This window comes from Cuculus canorus, chromosome 4, assembly GCF_017976375.1.
Source record: "Cuculus canorus isolate bCucCan1 chromosome 4, bCucCan1.pri, whole genome shotgun sequence".
Taxonomy (NCBI): Eukaryota; Metazoa; Chordata; class Aves; order Cuculiformes; family Cuculidae; genus Cuculus; species Cuculus canorus.
Window position 1 is genome coordinate 41,639,477 of NC_071404.1, and position 16,723 is coordinate 41,656,199.

At 39.0% G+C, this 16,723-nt stretch overlaps 1 protein-coding gene across 2 annotated transcripts in view; it reads left to right on the top strand.

Moving 5' to 3' along the window:
- Window positions 1-14,189: 14,189 nt before the first annotated feature.
- SPOCK3 (SPARC (osteonectin), cwcv and kazal like domains proteoglycan 3) overlaps window positions 14,190-16,723 on the top strand; it is a 182,740-nt gene continuing 180,206 nt past the window's right edge. The window contains exons 1-2 of one of the 2 annotated variants that reach the window (XM_054066070.1): window positions 14,190-14,277; window positions 14,434-14,601. In XM_054066070.1, coding sequence (XP_053922045.1) covers window positions 14,434-14,601 — 168 coding nt within the window. In that variant the 5' untranslated portion in view covers window positions 14,190-14,277. Of the gene's footprint in view, window positions 14,293-14,433; window positions 14,602-16,723 lie in introns of both variants that reach the window. The other variant, XM_054066071.1, reaches the window with a different exon arrangement.

Sequence of the window (16,723 nt, forward strand, 5' to 3'; positions counted from 1 at the left end):
CTTAAGCATCGAGTACACACTTTTCCTCTACCCTCCCACTACAGCCTGAATTTGGATGGGAATACATCAAACCTTCTATTTTAAAACCACAAACTATTACTTCCTGCACAAAAATTTATTAGATGTTTTCCTTTCCAACAAAAAGAATCAGAACACTTAGGTTGGGACTAACATTTTGACATTATTCTGTAAGCGATCTGTGCAAAGGGCCAGTGTCCCAGGTGACAATGTCATTGCAACATCTGTGAGCTAGCAAGTATCGTATGTATGTCCATATGCTTCCCTCTTCCTTTTCCAATTTCTTCTAGATGCACAGAAGAAAGGAAAAGGCTTCCTTCTATGTTGTTAGTGAGACTAGTTAAGCCCCAGGCTTCAGAATCCAAATACGGTATTCTTTTTGTAATTGGGGCATAATCAAATGAGAAAAACATTCATTTTTCCCCTCCTGAGATTATTTTTTAATTAAATATATGGCATCCATTATAAGAAGTCACAAGTACAAGGCAGAGTAAAAAGAGAAGAAATAAATAAAAAAATCATATTAAACACTCTGCAGTGTTATCATCTTATTGTTTTGTTGTAAGAAAGGAACTAAAGCAAAGAAAATAAAGCTGTAAGAAAGAAGACAGCAAATAAACTCAGAGTATCATAGCTTATAAAGAGATGGTGCACATACAGACAGGTATAATGATGCACAGACAGGTAACTGTCCATACTAGAAAATGCTACACAATATCTCTTTCCAGTACTGCATTTCCAAACCTTATGATAAACATCCCTATATAGAACATAATTTCACAGGTATATACTAAGCAAAACCTCTAGGATCAAATAGTTAGCTTAAGTTCTATCATGAATGGAGGAAGATGGGACTATTTACTCCCCAAATCATAGTTATTTTCCTAGCTGCCTTCTTGTTCGGAAAGTAAACTATTTTGGATTTAGCCTGCCACCAAATATTGAATGAACCAAGATTCAGAGCGATTCACTGATCTAACAGCTAGTTTGTTCTGTTTGGTTAAACTTAATATTTGTTTGCCTTGGTGAAAAATTCCACATGCTTTCTCATTCAGACTTTCAGGGACTATAACATACTCACTGAATAATCCAAGAAGTATCTCAAAATGAGTTTTCCAGTTCTGCATCAGATAACAGTATTCATTGTTTGCTATATACAGCCTCTGCTCTGAAAAATCTATTTTAGGTTGAGCTAATGGCCATTCAGCTGCAGAAAGAAATTTGGCACAGAGCAATGCTACGATTGATTGGACCATGTGATATCATTACAACCTGTGTGATAATAAAATGTAAAGTTCAGCTAGCAGCATGAATTCAAATCTGAACTATAACCCTCACAACCTGGGAGGAAAATCTAAAAGTGTACACTTTTACTATGAGACAATACATTGAAACTTTTGATTTTTAACTTTTTCAGAACATTCTGATTCTCTCGAAAGAGGTGTTATTTCTTTATGCAGCTGCCCCATCTTTCATCTTAAGGGTTCATTTTCACAGAAATATTTTCGCCTATCTCTCTAATTTGTTTCTGGGGTTTTTTGGGTGGGAATGCTACCTCCATTGATGTGTGCATTACGAATATTTCATTAGATACTTCAAGTAGTCAACATGCAATAAACTTTTTAAACGAGCCTATTTCAGAGGAAAAGTTATTGATCTAACTTATGCTTATTTCTTTTGGAAATTAGGATAATGCATTTCCTGCTTGCTTTGGTGATTCTCTTGCACTAGTATTTTATAGACTCATTTCTGCCAACAAACCGTAGCTTAAGGCTGACAAAGTATCTACTTTCTCGTAGTAGTTCTTGTGACTGCTTGGAGTACTTTCAGCTGGTCTTGTGGTGGTGGTTGTTGTTTTGTCATTCTAATTGGGTTTATGTTATTTTAATGGCTGAAATAAATTTTAAATCTGGATTATGTCCTGCATTTCTCCTTCATAATTTCTTCAGAGTTGATAGAGAATCCCAGAATAATTCATATTTTGGCTTTCATAAGTCCCTTTTATTATTTATACTTGTGGAGTATATGTATGTGTGGCCTATCTGAAGATGTTTATCTTTTGAAAAAGTACAAGTGAAATTAATGGTAAATAAACATTACACTTTGGAACTAACTTCCAAACTAAACAGTTTTACAAATATTTTTCATAGAAATGCACTGTCATCTTCTGAAGATGATCTTGAGATGATTTAAGTTAGTGGAAAAGACTGTCATTTAGAGACTGCTATTTTTTCTACAATTTTTTTAAGGAATAATTAAAATTAAAATCAATCTGTTTTCACAAAAAATAATGGTCTAAAAGACACATTGGAAGTTCCTTGACAACTTTAACCTGTTATGAGATTACCAAAAAATTGCAAAACTTAAACAGCAGAATATAGCAGATGTATTGAATGTAATTTAAAGAATCAGCTGAACAAACTACCTTGAAGGAATATCCCTTAACTGGCAGTTAATCAGTTTCCAGATGATGCCCATTAAAGACACAATGAACAGCTGTAACTTGAATAGGAGCCATGACGTGTACGCATTGGATGGAGAACTGAAACTCTACTTAGTTTCACTTGGTCTACTTCCCAAGAAGGGATGATGTGTTGGTCACAGCCAACCACTGCCCATGCAAAACTTGATATAAAAGGAGAGAAAAGGAAATTAATACTGTGGCTAATAAGAAAACATGGCATAAAAGAAAATAATTAATAGAAGATTCTATTAAAAACAGGAGCCTTGCATGACAGTTAATACAAATTTGGAGATAAAGATAGTCTTCAGAAATGTAAGAGATTTTTAATTTTAAAACCTAGATTATAAAGAAAAGAGCAAAATATACCATTCTGATAATTTGTGCATGAATTATCCGTCAATATATGCACATTAACTGAAGATATTTGATTCATTTTTCCAGTATTAAGTAGGGTAATGAGCTAGTCTTTCCAGAAGAAATAATAATCACAAAAAGGCTATTACCATGAAAGCACCCTTTAGTAATAATTTCTTATTCAGTCAGAACTTAAATAGCCTTAGTAACAGGATTTAGACTTAAATTACTGCCACTCTTGCCTACCAATAGACTGTCTTTCAAAATATCATTGTACATTAATTTCATACGACTGTAAAATCACTCCATATTAATTCTAATAAAACATCACCACATGCTTTCATACCTCCATCTTAATTACATGTATGTGGATAACTGGTAAAGGAGAAAACAGGTATATGTGACTTTTCAAACTAACATATTTCCAGTGAAAAGGTGGCTGTTACCATGGAAATGAATTCTGAGTTTTCCAGCTGCTGTACTTATAAAAGTAACTACTCACATAAGCATCCCACTAGAAGCGGAATGACAAAAAATTGCCTGTAAGACTGTAATTGACCTACCAATGTCTGTGAAGTGTCCTTTAATTGTACAACAGGGTGGATGAATGGCCAAATCTTATGTTTTCCAGCTTTTATCATACATTTATTTACCTCTGTGAGGTAGTTGAGGAGGAGAATCACCTACCTTGACCTGCTGGCCACGCTTCTTTTGGTGCAGCCCAGGATTTAGAATATTTTATGTAGCAAAAATAAGTTGCACACTTGCAGTTAATGTTTTGTATTTTGTGAATGCTTTAAAGGAAGAGCTGTTTCTTGAGGATCATTCAAAGTTTTTGAATGTTTTATTGCAATCTTAGAGACTCTGTGCAGTGTGATGTTCCTGAGGGAGGAAGGACACGTTGCCTTCTTTTGCACTGTACTGCTGTCCAATGGAGTATGGGAAAAGCCTGCCCTGATAATAAGGTCACTGAATAGTTCAAAGAGGTAAGACTTTCCTAGTGTAAGGAAATTGATGGACAGGTAGGATTCTTTCTGCCATTAAGGTACACTTATACTCTTCTGGCAGCCTGAAGGACAGAATAATGTGCTCATACAAGGAGAATGATTAGAAATAGCTTTAGATGGCCATTTCTATGTTGTGCTAACTGCTTCTTGTGGTAAGGTTATATTTTTTCTTTTAAAAAATACATACAGTACAGCAGAACATAGTATGTTCAAGCTTGCTGTTATTTGTGTCAAAATCTTCTTCCTTCAGCCAGGGAAAATGAAACAGGAATCAGGAAAGATCTCTGAGGTTCTAAATATTCTCTTTTTGCAGCCATGTCTGCACTGGGACATTCTGCCAGTAAACGGGTAACAACAACATGTGCTGCCCTAGATGATATATATGTGTTTTCTCTTCTTGCTAAAAATGTCTTCCTCAAGAGAAATTCCATCAGCAGATGGGTGATTACTCTCAGGCCCGCCATACTTTCATGCAGCTAGAGTGAGAACACTTCACTTGGAAAATTCAGGGCACTCAAATCCAAGGAGTCATAGTTCCTTTTCTTGTTATGATCTCATCCCACATCATCTGGACCTTCCCCCTCAGTCCCATGGTTCTCCAAGTTCACTCTTTCCTATCACTCTTGTCTCAAAGGTAAATCCCCTACAGTCAACAGTGTTCTCATCTCTGTTTTAAAAACAGCATGCATGGTTTCTGTAGCATTTCAGCTACTACACCACCATGTGCTACATCGAAAATGAGAAACTTGAAGGCAATGAAAACAAACAGTTGTTTCAGGATGTTTCAGACACTTGCCAACTAGCTCTGCACCCTGTGAACTGGTGCTTCTAAATTTCTGAAAAAACAGACGGGCTTTATTATGATATAGAAACAACACAATTAACTGTGGGCATGCTAAATTTCCAGATAGTGAGCTTGCCTCATCTGAGGCTCTCAGCATGGAAACAGTAAAATATGAGACCTTCTTTGAAAATAGAAAGGAAACACACAGCTCCCTGTTGAGATATGTCAGTGTGCAAGTGGTTTACAAAAGAGCGAATAGTTATGCAGGGTACTGAATCCTACAGAAAGATGAATCTAAACAATGTAGAAAACAAGAGGTAACACATCCCAAGATACCAGAACTACATTGATGGATAGCTTCAACATGTCATTCACTAATGCTGTTTGTGTGTAAAAAGTATCTGTGGGAGCGCTAGTGAATGGCTGGGAAATTTCTCTGATACTGATATTTTTTTTATGGAACACACCTGCTGCTTTCCCATTCTGGAAGATGATATTGTTTAAAGGAAATTAAGAGTGTTAAACAGAAAGAATAAATATGAAGCAGGGAAAGAAAAAGTAGAAAACAAGTTGTTCCTTCAACAGCTAGAAAGAAGATACAAAAGGCTTTCATTTGGTGTGCTTGGCTGAGGAAGACTTGAAAGAATGCCTTAGAGTACCAGGCATTCATTACATATTATGGCGCAGGTCTACAAGAGGAAAAAATGGGTAATTATTGTAATTATTTGCTGTAGTTGACTCAAGTAAATTATCTGCAAAAGTCCATTTTAAATTAGGGCTCTGATGCAGTGTATTATTGGAACTGTGTTAGAATATTTTAACAAAACCCAAACACACTAACAATACCAGTCAAAGCTTATTAAAACTAGTGATATTTGGATTTTGTATTTTAAAAATGTTGAGAGTGAGATTTCTGTTTAACCTTTTACTATATCTGAAATTTAACACTGTTTTCTAAGTGGGATGTATAGTGATATGACTGTTGGCTTGGCTTGAGTCGATGGCTTTGTTGCTTTGAAATGTACTGACCTGCATAGGAAGTATAAACGTTCCCACAGCCGTGGAGTTTTTGTTGGTATTTTTGCAGCATATGTGTTTGCTGCCTGAAAATTACATACTATCTTGTTGCACTTACTACATCTCTGGGCTGTGCTATTTTCTCCAGGAAGCATTTAGTTTGATCTTGCCTTTGCTATGTCAGAATTATGGCCTGTACACGAGTTTTCCTTTTGTTTTCCTGAAACAGGATTTATGATGAACCATGAATTTTGTTTTGCTGAAATCTTTTGCACAAAATATTACGTGTACAAAACGGTACTAAAAATGTGCAGCCATTTTGCACGACACTGCCAACAACAGCAGTAGCAGTGTCTGACTACGTACGACCCACATATTTTCTCCATTAACAAGAGATGGTATTTCCAGATAATCAAGTTTACAATGCACGTGCACATAGATCTACTAATTTGTGATAGGGTTACACTTTGAAAAATTTTCAGATTTCCTTAGGTCTATGGAATAATTGCAGAGGCTTTTCAAGCACCCTGAGAAGAAGATGAGCCAGTTATGTCACAGTACTTTAATTCCAGATACCGTTGTCTTTTAACGAAGCACACATTTGCAAGGAAGGCTATGGGACTTGCATGTCTAGCACAGTGCCATCACAATATAATAGCACTGCTTGCCTTCTTGCTGCAGTGCTGTAGCAGAGAAACAGCACACTGAAAGAAAATACATATGATTCTAAAGATAAATCTTTAGGGCTGTGACAAATAACAAGTAATTTTTATTGACATTAACATTCTAGTTGCTATAAGAATTGTGAGGATGCATGGCTCTCACTGATGTTCTCCATTATCTTCTCAAAGAGCAGTAGTCCTAAATCATATGTGCAATTGCATTGAGGCGCCAGAAAAGCTTAGGATAACTGTAAAGGCATGAGTTCTAGTATCTGCAAGCAAAACCTCTAGGATCAAGAATTTTTTTACTTATAACTAGTTATAGTGTAAGGAACAAATAGAAACACTTCCATTGTCAAGTAATATTCAATTTATCTAAAGAAACAATAAAAAAGGAAATAAAGCATTTTAATTTAAAAATAAAATAAGGAATGTAAAAAGCCGATAATGGACAATGTGCATGCAGAAGAATTGCAATAACTTGGCCTGCACCTCTGAAACACATCTTGATTGACGTTCAAAAATACAAATGCATTTTCCCGTTATCACTAGGGGGCACTCCTCTCCTTGATACATTAACAAAAAGTACAAAGTAGATTCCTAGAAACTGGTTTTCTCGGTGAGATGTTAAGAACGTGAACAAGGATCTATTAAGAGTTTTCTCTGTTTCTAGAAGTAAATGCTAAAAGTTAAGAATATATTGGTAATTAATTAACATTCCTTGAATATGTGAATCTTCGAATGAATTTAATTTTAAAATGAGTTGGGTTTGATTTTAGAAAGATAACTGTCGAAGAATTAGTGATGTTTAATGTATTCTCCTTGGCAAATGTCAGTTCATGAAGATTGTTATTAAATATCTTATTCCTACTTAGAACTCAAAGGTACTCTCATAAGATTTTCATGCTCTTAATCTTCATGGTCAGTTTGTAATTGTTAACTTCACATTAGCTAATACTTCCCTATTCCTTATCCATATACTTTTGAAGAAATATATAATTTATTGCCCTTTGACTTAAAGGAAAAAAAAAGATAAAAGCTTTCAGATGTTCAGTGAATGCCAATTTTTGTTAGTCATCTTTAGATCTTTAAGCCAACTGTGTATTTGATTCCCCGTGATTACAGTGGCACTGCATGCAGGACAAGACAACTGCAGTTCCAGCTGCAGAAAGCAGTTTGTAAATGAGTAGATCTTAATAGGATCAGAGAAATGGGGACATGAAAAAGAAGGGAAAGATATGCAAATTTTATTTTTTTTTAAACAGGGAGTAGTGGCACTATAAAACAAAAAATAATATTATAAATCAAACCACAGATTTCAGTATTACTTTTCAGTTTAGTTTGCTGTAACCTATTCAAAAACCTTACACCAAATTATAATAAGGTATTAGAACAATGGGCACATTAATTATTATGTACACATGCTTTTTCAGTTTGGGAAAAACACAGTGAACAAGTATGAAAAGGACAGTTATACTTTAAATGCCAAGTTTATTACTAAGAGAAAAGCATTAATTGCATGCTCTGTCTCTTTATATTCTCTGCATACATGGACTAGGATCCGGGATAGTCAGTTTCAAGCATAATTTCTAGTTTTTACTGATAAGTGTAGACTTCTGGTCTAGTACGTATTGACCAATGCAGTCTATTCACTTAGTGTTCTACATGGAAGACATAATTCAATTTCATTGTCCTATGTACCATTTTTAGAACAATTTTTGAGAAGAGGCATCGAGATGAGTATTTTATATGTACAAGTTCTATGACACTGTCTAAAAATGCCTGTGCCATGTCTGTCAAAGTATTACCTATCATGATAGCTTCCATATTGGTCTGAGAACTAATATCTACTCAAAGATCATGGAGCTAATTTTCATACTACTGAAATAGTTACAGGCTGACGTAAAAAATCAGAAAGCTCCATGTCATTCACTCACTGCTGGTTTTCAAGCTTCTCTTGGTGCACAATTCCCTCCCATGTGACTATCATGGGACTAAAACTGTTCCTACTCTGTAACTCCCAATCTCTGAGACAGACCCTGTAATTAGGAACAGGTGATTCTTTGATAGAATTATGATAAACACAAGGCTGGATGCTATGCAGTATTTTGGAAAAACTGGGACTTAGATTTGTCCAGATTTGTGTGCTTTAATGAATGCAATGTAATCCCTCCTTCAACAGTGTTGATGGTTTGAGGTTTGGATTCTCAAAGATGCCGGCAATTATCAACTATGTTCTTGACTCTCCCTTTTGCTCTTGAGCATATGAATCAGAGTGGCATGTGCAAATTAAATTCCTGTGTGGAGTCCAGAGCTGCATTTGTACAAACAAGTGAAAAATCCTGGAAGGACCAGCCTTCCATGTCTCTCTTATATTTCAGTGATAACTTTTTTTTGGTATTTGAAAGACTACGCTAAGTATAAGAGGTTTCTCTGAAACACAAGCAGCCTTCTTTAGATGCATGCTGGAGTTTGGAAAAAGTACTCCAGGTTGCTGATTATAATCTATAATATAGAGAAGCTATGTGGCCTGCACAATGTTTGAAGGTAGAAGGAAGTCTGAGCGCCCCGGCTGACTGGCTTGATGACCTGAAGTAGAGGAGAAAACACAACCCAAAATACCCAAAACATAAATACCAAAAACACATAGTAGTGCGAGATCAGAGTTAATTGTTATTGTACTGTCATGGATCCGTATATTTAAGATGGGTGGGATGTATGCTAATACAATAAAAGGATAAATCGTAATAATTTATAATGGTAACATAGATTTTTCTTTTAATTTCCGTATTTTGATTGCTCTGATTTGAATTTAATTTAATTTGAATATTCTGAATTTGAGTCTGTCAAGTTGCACCTATTGGTACCTCCAAATTAATTCTTTATTGTCTAACCATTTTGTGTTCCTGTTCTCTCCTATGGTCTACCTAAGAAGCCAAGTAGTTAGATATTTCCAGGTCTCTGACCCCACTTTTTGGCAAAACTACAGCTTCTACAAATCATCATGGTCTACTGTGAGGTTCAGACACACATCTGGCCCACAGAGACAATTTATTCTGACCAACCTCGAAACTTGCTGTTCAGTTACTTTTTGACAAAATGAAATTTTTCAATTTCATTGAATAAAGTAATTAATTTTTCTGTGTGGAAATGCCCACTGTGTAAGCAGAATTAGCATCCCACAGGAAAAAAATTATTTTGCAGAAATACATTCTAACTGTTTAACTGGATTATCTATTAACTGAGGCACTATGGAACTGGAGTTCTTTAAGTATATTTCTGTCTTTTTTTTTCCCCTTCTTCTTTGAAATTTTGTTTCTGATTTTTAATGTATCAAAGGTGCTGAAAAAATTGAAATAGTAACAAGAACGATCATATAGCAAAATATAATTGAGTTCCTGGATGTCCTGGTTTAAGACAAGCTGCCAAATCTGAAACACTGCTGCCAATTCAAAAAAAACAGCTCAGCATAGGGAGATTTGACTGGACATTGCAATAATTTATAAATTTGTACCAATCTACTCCCAATAACTTCATGGACCACAGTAATCTGGAAGGCCAACTGTTCACTACAGCAGTCTTATTTGTGTCATCGTGTTGTTCAATATCAATTTTCCACTTCTGACATAGATGGTATATGTGATTATTCCTTAGGTTTAAAGTACAGCCAAAGCAGTCGATTGAAGAAAAAGGGAGGATGAGGGAGAGAAGAAAAAGACAGAAAGAATAAGAAAAAGAGGAAATAAGTATTTGTGTTCTGAAAATATGCCAGTAAAGTAAAAACACGTAATTCTGAAATGTCTAACGTAAGTATAGAAAGAGCCAAAGAATAGATGTGGTTTGTGATCTGACTGTAAAAGAAAGATTCCTCTTCTCCTGTTGTAAAGTAGATTCCTTTAATGCTTACACTTTGCTCAAAAATCTAACACGATAAATAAACAAAGTTGTAACTCGCTTTCAAATTCCATTTGTGTCACTAAATCTTCATTCTGATCATAGCAAAACTCTCCCGAATAAGTACAGTACTCTCCCGAATAAGTACAGATTTACATCAAGGTAAAGAGTTATTTTAGATGGATGGTACATGGTGGTTTCAACTAAACTCTAAAAATTGCATCACTGGGGCTAGCTAAGGTTGGTGTGAAAATTAAAGCTTTGTAGCTTGTATTATATGAAAAGCCAAATCCTGCTGTGTTTAAAAGCTTTGGAGGAAGAAGACCTCAAACTCCATGAAATTCTATTTTTGTAGGCTTGAATTCAAGGATTTATGTATGTGAACTCCTGTGCATCTGCTTCAGTTGTTGGGCCTACATAGAATGGCAGAAAGATTAAATGAGATGTCAGACAGAGGTGTCACACCAGTAAGAAGATGTTCTCTTTTTCGGTTCTAAGCTTCTGAGGGCTTTGATCAGATCTGTCTTGAGATGGCTTTCTGCCCCTGATCAAGGACAAACTCATTTATCAAGGCCTTATTCTGAAGGGTATAAGCTATCAATAAGCATGGATAGATGTGTGGCTAATGTTGATCACCTGAGCTCCCCCATGCTTTCTGGATCTTCAAATGTAGTTTCTGGCTTATTGACAGTAGTTGCATCAGCAGTTTTTAGGGTTTTTTTTCCCCAGCTGGAGCTGGGGGAACTGTGCTGCCCAATGTTTAGCTGCTGGGCAGGAGGCTAAACTGGGAAAATTAGTAAGTCTTATTATTTGAAAAATCAATATTACTGAAAACTTTGATATATTTAAGAATATATCATATTTTGAAAGTGAGAAGAAAGACACATTTTTATTAATAACAGCAATATTTCTTAACTGGACAGTGATGAAAAGAGCTATTACTCAGAGTTTCTAAACTCTCAGTTTAAAATTATGCACCTGTTACCATTAGTATTTTTCTCTTACCACTAATGCAGAACTGGATTTCCTGTCACATCTTTAAGATGCTATTGTTAGGCACATCAGTATGTAGTAACACAGACATATTTTCTGTGAGAAATGTACTTACATTTAAAATAAAGCAAAGAATAATTCTCAAGATACAAAAATTTAATCTTTGAAGAGCAGTGAAATTATTCAGTAAAAAAGAAAAATTAGTTTTGTATCTTCAAAATGCCATTTCAATCAAGTATCATTTTTTGTGCGCTTTAATAAATGGAATTACCAACTCGTGCAAAGACCTTGATCAGAATGAGGCTCTTAAACCAATTATGTGGAGATCAGAGTGCTCAAAATTATGAAGAACACATTCAGAATTATTAAAGGCTCCAAATAGCTTGGTTCAGGCTAAATTACATATAATAGATCATTTAGTATGTGTTGTCAGTAGGAACTGCAGTCATAGATTTGGAAGATCACTTTTTAGACATATCACCGTGGAAGTTTTGTGAAATCCAAACCACACCAGAGAAGACTTTTCTAAGGATATTTACTGAGTGCAAATCCCAGCCACTTTATTCCTCTTCCCTAAGTATGGAAAGATGCACCATAAGTTAAAGTACTGAATAATATTATCTGGATGAAAATTGGAAACACAGATGAAGCAAGACCAAAATAGGTTACCTTGACTGCAAAACCCAAAATTTGGGGATTGGGAAGCTTTTAAAAAAGTTTAAATAAGTGATTGTTAAAGAAAAAAAAAAAAAAAAGAAAATCATTACCTTTGTAGAGAAATTTCTTCTTTGCCAAAGGGCAAAGTGATTTGTAGGAAATTAACATTAAGACTGACAAACACAAACTGGATTGTCAAAGAATCATTGTATAAGGGACTGACTCTATAACCCACCCTGAGAGTAACATGACTGTTTTATCGATTCTTACTTAGCCTCTGTGCAGTCTCTCTATCCCTTTGCTTGCATTTTATGATTCATTTATTACAGAATATAATATCATTCTGGATAGGTAACATTTTCAGAGTCAGGCTTATAAATTCTAATCTGGCAATCATTCTCTATACCTGTCAGACTGTTGACAAGATTCTCATTGATTTTAGTGATACAGGCTTAGGAACAAAATGGCATGTATTATATTATGTACTGTAAGATGCAGGTTAGTGGATTTAATTCATACTTTACTATCTGCCTGTAGTTACAGTTTATGACCAACCTCAAAACTTGCTAAAATCAGTCAAAATCTCATATTCCATTCTCTTTTTGCATGAAGTGGCATTTTTCTGCTTATCAGATCTGAGAATATCCTGATGGCTTTGGCCCTAGTTTCAAGTCTGAAAGTAATGCTCAAATTTTACCATGGAGAATACTTTCAGATAATACACTAAGAGTGTTGTATTCTCTTAACATACTTTTTAGCAAGTTGTGGTGGGTTAACCTTGGCTAATAGCAAAACTTCCACCCAGGTGCTTGCAGCCCCTCCTCCAGTAGGACAAGGAGAGAAGATAGGAAGGATAGGATGAGAAAGCTCATGAGTTAAGACAAAAGCATGAACATAGCTTAACAATTACTGTTGCAGGCAAAACGAACTTGACATGGAGATTAATTTATTGCCATTAAAATAAAAATGTAATTGCTCTTTGGGCAATGGGAAACCAGAAGACACACATTAAAACACCTGTTCTCCTCCCCTAGTTGACCCTCCCTGCACAGGCTCAACCTCATTCCAGACTCCTTCCCTCATCAGCACAGGGAGAAATGAGCAGGGGAGAGGGATACAGTCAGTACACAACAGTTTCTTTTCAGAACTCCTTCCTTCTCATGCCTTTCCTCTGCTCTGGCATGGCTTCTGCACGGGCTTCAGTCCTTCACAAAAATGCGTGTTGGAGTGGGCTCACTATAGTTCCTTTGGGTACATCCATTTGCCCGGGCACGGGTCTTCCATGAGCTGCAGTGCTCTGCCACTGATCATCCCCACATCTTCCAGCTCTCTCTCGATGTTGGTGTTCCCTCTTGTGTCTGGGCTCCGTTGGCGCCAGCAGTGTCTCCGCTGTGCAGCTGGAGCTACCCCAAACACGCAGCAGCCCCATACCTCTTCCCACAGAGGCCACCCCTGTCTCCAACCAGTTATGAAAACCTTTTAACATACATCCAACACAAGCCAGGTTGGATGGAGCCTTGGGCAGCCTGATCTAGTGGGATGTCCCTGCCCGTGGCAGGGGGGTTGGAATTGGATGGTCTTTAAGGTCCCTTCCAACCCAAACTATTCTGTGATTCTGAAAAGCAGGGTGTTACTCAAGCCTAGGGGATGAAATTAACATTACAAAATTGGATTAATTAGGTCAACAGAATGGCAGATGTAATTAAAAATTGAATATTGAGTCAGCTATGCTGGAAAGGTAATGGAACAATTTATGCATCTCGCTCATTTCTAAATTAAACTAATTCAGGAAAGAAAACAGATGCCACTGAAGGCATTGGGCTGACAAACAGCTGCAGGTTAAGAAACAAAAACCCAGAAAGACGGGGAAAGGTGCATTATTCTTCCAAAAGGGAATAAAAGAGGTGGCACTACGCTGCCAGCCTGTCCCTAAGCCAGCGCTCAGAGGCGATGTGACAGCTCGTGTCCCGTTTCCCCTAAGGCGCAGGAAGTTTGATCTCGGAATTACCGGGAGGTTTTATACATTGCATCCGCCTGGGGCTCGTCACAGCCTTCGCTCGGGGTACGAGACGCCAACGCAGCTGCGGAGAAGTTCCAGCGGCTCCCGCGCCCCTGGGGAGGTGACCCCGGGGTCCCGCGCCGCCGATCCCGCAGCCGCCGCTGCCCCGGCGCTGCCCCGCCCCGCGCTGCCCACCCGCCAACCGGGGCGCGGCGAGGGGCGGGGCAGCACGGGGAGGGGCGGGGCGAGGGGCGTGGCCACCGGACGAGGAGGCGATACGAAGGGCGTGGTCAAGGCGCAGCGGGCGGGGCGAGGGGCGGGGCCACCGCGCGGGGGGCGCGGGGCTGCAGACGGCGGCGCGTGCGGGGAGGGAGAGGGCGGCCTTTGCGGCCGCGGTGAGGAGCGCGGTGGCGGAGCTTGCGGCAAAGGTGACGGGTTGCCGGGTAGCGCTCCCTTTCTTCTCCTCGTCCTCCCAACCCCCCTCTTTTCGGCTCCCCCCTTTCGGGTGGGCGAGGGGACCCTCCGCGGGCGGCTGTCCCGGTGGCGCCGAGGGTGACCCCCCGCTCGTGTCTCCTCTCGCGCAGATGCTGAAGGCGGCAGCCCTCGTGTGCGTGTGCGCGGCAGCCTGGTGCGGCGCGGCGCTGGCGGCCGCGGGCAGACCGGACAGCGGCAATTTTCTGGACGATAAACAATGGCTCACGACCATCTCCCAATACGACAAGGAGGTCGGGCAGTGGAACAAATTCCGAGACGTAAGTTCAAACCCTCCCACCCTGCTGCGGCGGCTGCCGGGGTTCAACCCTCCCACCCTCGGGCTGCGAGCATCCCCGAGGCAGCCGGGGCTGGGGACGGCAGCCTCGGCTTCTCCCGCTTCTCCAGCCTTCGTTGTCATGTTGATGCCCGCTGGCGCTTGGGCAGGAGGAGCGAGGTCCCGCCTGGCGGTTCCCGGTGCGCCCGAGCTGCCCCGCCGGAGCCGGTGGTCGCCCCGCCGCTCTCCAGCGCCCTTAAAAGCCGGCAGGGAGGGAGTTGTGTTCGTCCTTCCCCGTTTCCCGCTGCGGGAAGGGCTGCGTGTCCCCGCTCCCCGACGATGAACTGGCTCCCACCGTCGCCGCTCGGCGAGTGCCACCTGGGGCAGAGCCTCCCGGCACCGGGAAGCGCCAGCCGGGCTTGCCGTTGTCACAAGCTGGGCGGGGAGGCTTTGCGGGAGGTATTGGAGTGCGGATCGTGGCGAGGAAGTCCGCTAAATAACGGGATAAGTTGTAGAAAGGGTGCGTCCGGAGCGCCTCGTACCGTGTGCGTGAACACCAGACCTGGTCTGACCCGAATCTCATCGGTTATGAAACCTGCTGCTGTAAGGTGGCTCTCGTCCTCCAGAGAGCTCGCACGTAGTTCGTTCTCTTGTTTATTGCAAGTTGAGTGAAACCGAATAAATTCTCAGGAACCCTTCACGTTTCTTTCGTTGAAAACCAAGCATTTCTCTTGCTCTTTCAATAGCCTGCGTTCTTTGATGTTGCTTTTAAAAACCTGAATTCCAGGCGTGTAAAAGAATTTTCTATTTAGCTTTACTGTATTGCTTACCATGTTTTTTTTGATTTGGTGTAAAGCATTGATTTGGTTTGCAGTTTCTGAGTCAACAGGTTTCACGTGCTACAGCTTGATGGTGACTATGGTTTGCCATAGCAAACTTAAGTATGTGTCTCCAAGAAGCCTCTTTTTATTTTTCTGAGAGCTGTAGTGTCCTTGTGATGCATGGATTTTATAGCTTTATATATATGTTGCATGTGGGATGGAAACGTCTATTTATGTTAAGTAACCAGGAAAGAAAAGCTACTGTTAGAGTTGTGGGAGAACTTAATTCGCCAGTAGTTTCTATTAAACAGCATAATTCTAGTGTTCAAGAACATGCAAATTAGCTTTCAGATATTTTTGTTTGCTTTGAATATCTCAAAGCTTATGTTCATGTCAAAAAAAAAATTGTTCAGTGCACTGTACTTTGGGACCCATGCTTTTGGGAAAAAAGTATGCATTGCTATATAAATGTTTTAGGATGAAAGGCTCCTGCTAGAAAACTCCAAAGTAAGTACATCAGCTATGTTTTATAATTGGGCAAAGTCATTTACGTAAGGACTGCCCTGCAAGGCTGAAGAAGCTAAGTGCTCTCTAATGACTGTCTCCTGGGTGCCCACTGACATATACGGTAATATTGGATATTAGCCAGATAATTTATTCTGTGACAAGTAGGTGTCCCCAAGGGTTTTAAGAGTGGCTGCTTTGAGGAAGTATTGCATACAGATTCTTCTGAGGCAATTGACAAATATGCTGGCTTATTTATTTTTACACTGTTGTAAGTTTCATAAGACTGGTACTTCAGTCAGGAATATGCTTTTAGTTCTTGTGCGGAATGATAGTATCCTGTTAATTGGTACTCAATCTGGAATATTTATGGATAGTATGGTCCTAATACTTGACAAGGCTCTCCTTTTAAAGTTTGGATGGTTTTCAGTAATTCGTCAGATACAATTGTAAAAAAGTTAAAAGTTTTGAGGTAATCTACCTACACAAGACTGCATTAGAAAAATATCATACTTGTAAGAAGCACTTATCGCTTATTCTTAAACGTAACACAGTGGAGAAATTTTATTAACATCCTAAGGTTTTATATAATTGGTAAATCTACTTGTATGACTGTAATTTGTTGGTTTTGAAATTGTGATTAGCAATTTAATTAGTGATTCAGATGTGGCCTCCTATTAAGGAGCAGCCCAACTGCATTTTAAACATGTGTAGGAGTAACTGTCTTGCAGAATTAAAATCAAAGTAAAGGTATGTGAGACCTGTGTTTGTAATCTAATTGTCTGGTGAGAGAGTAGCTGT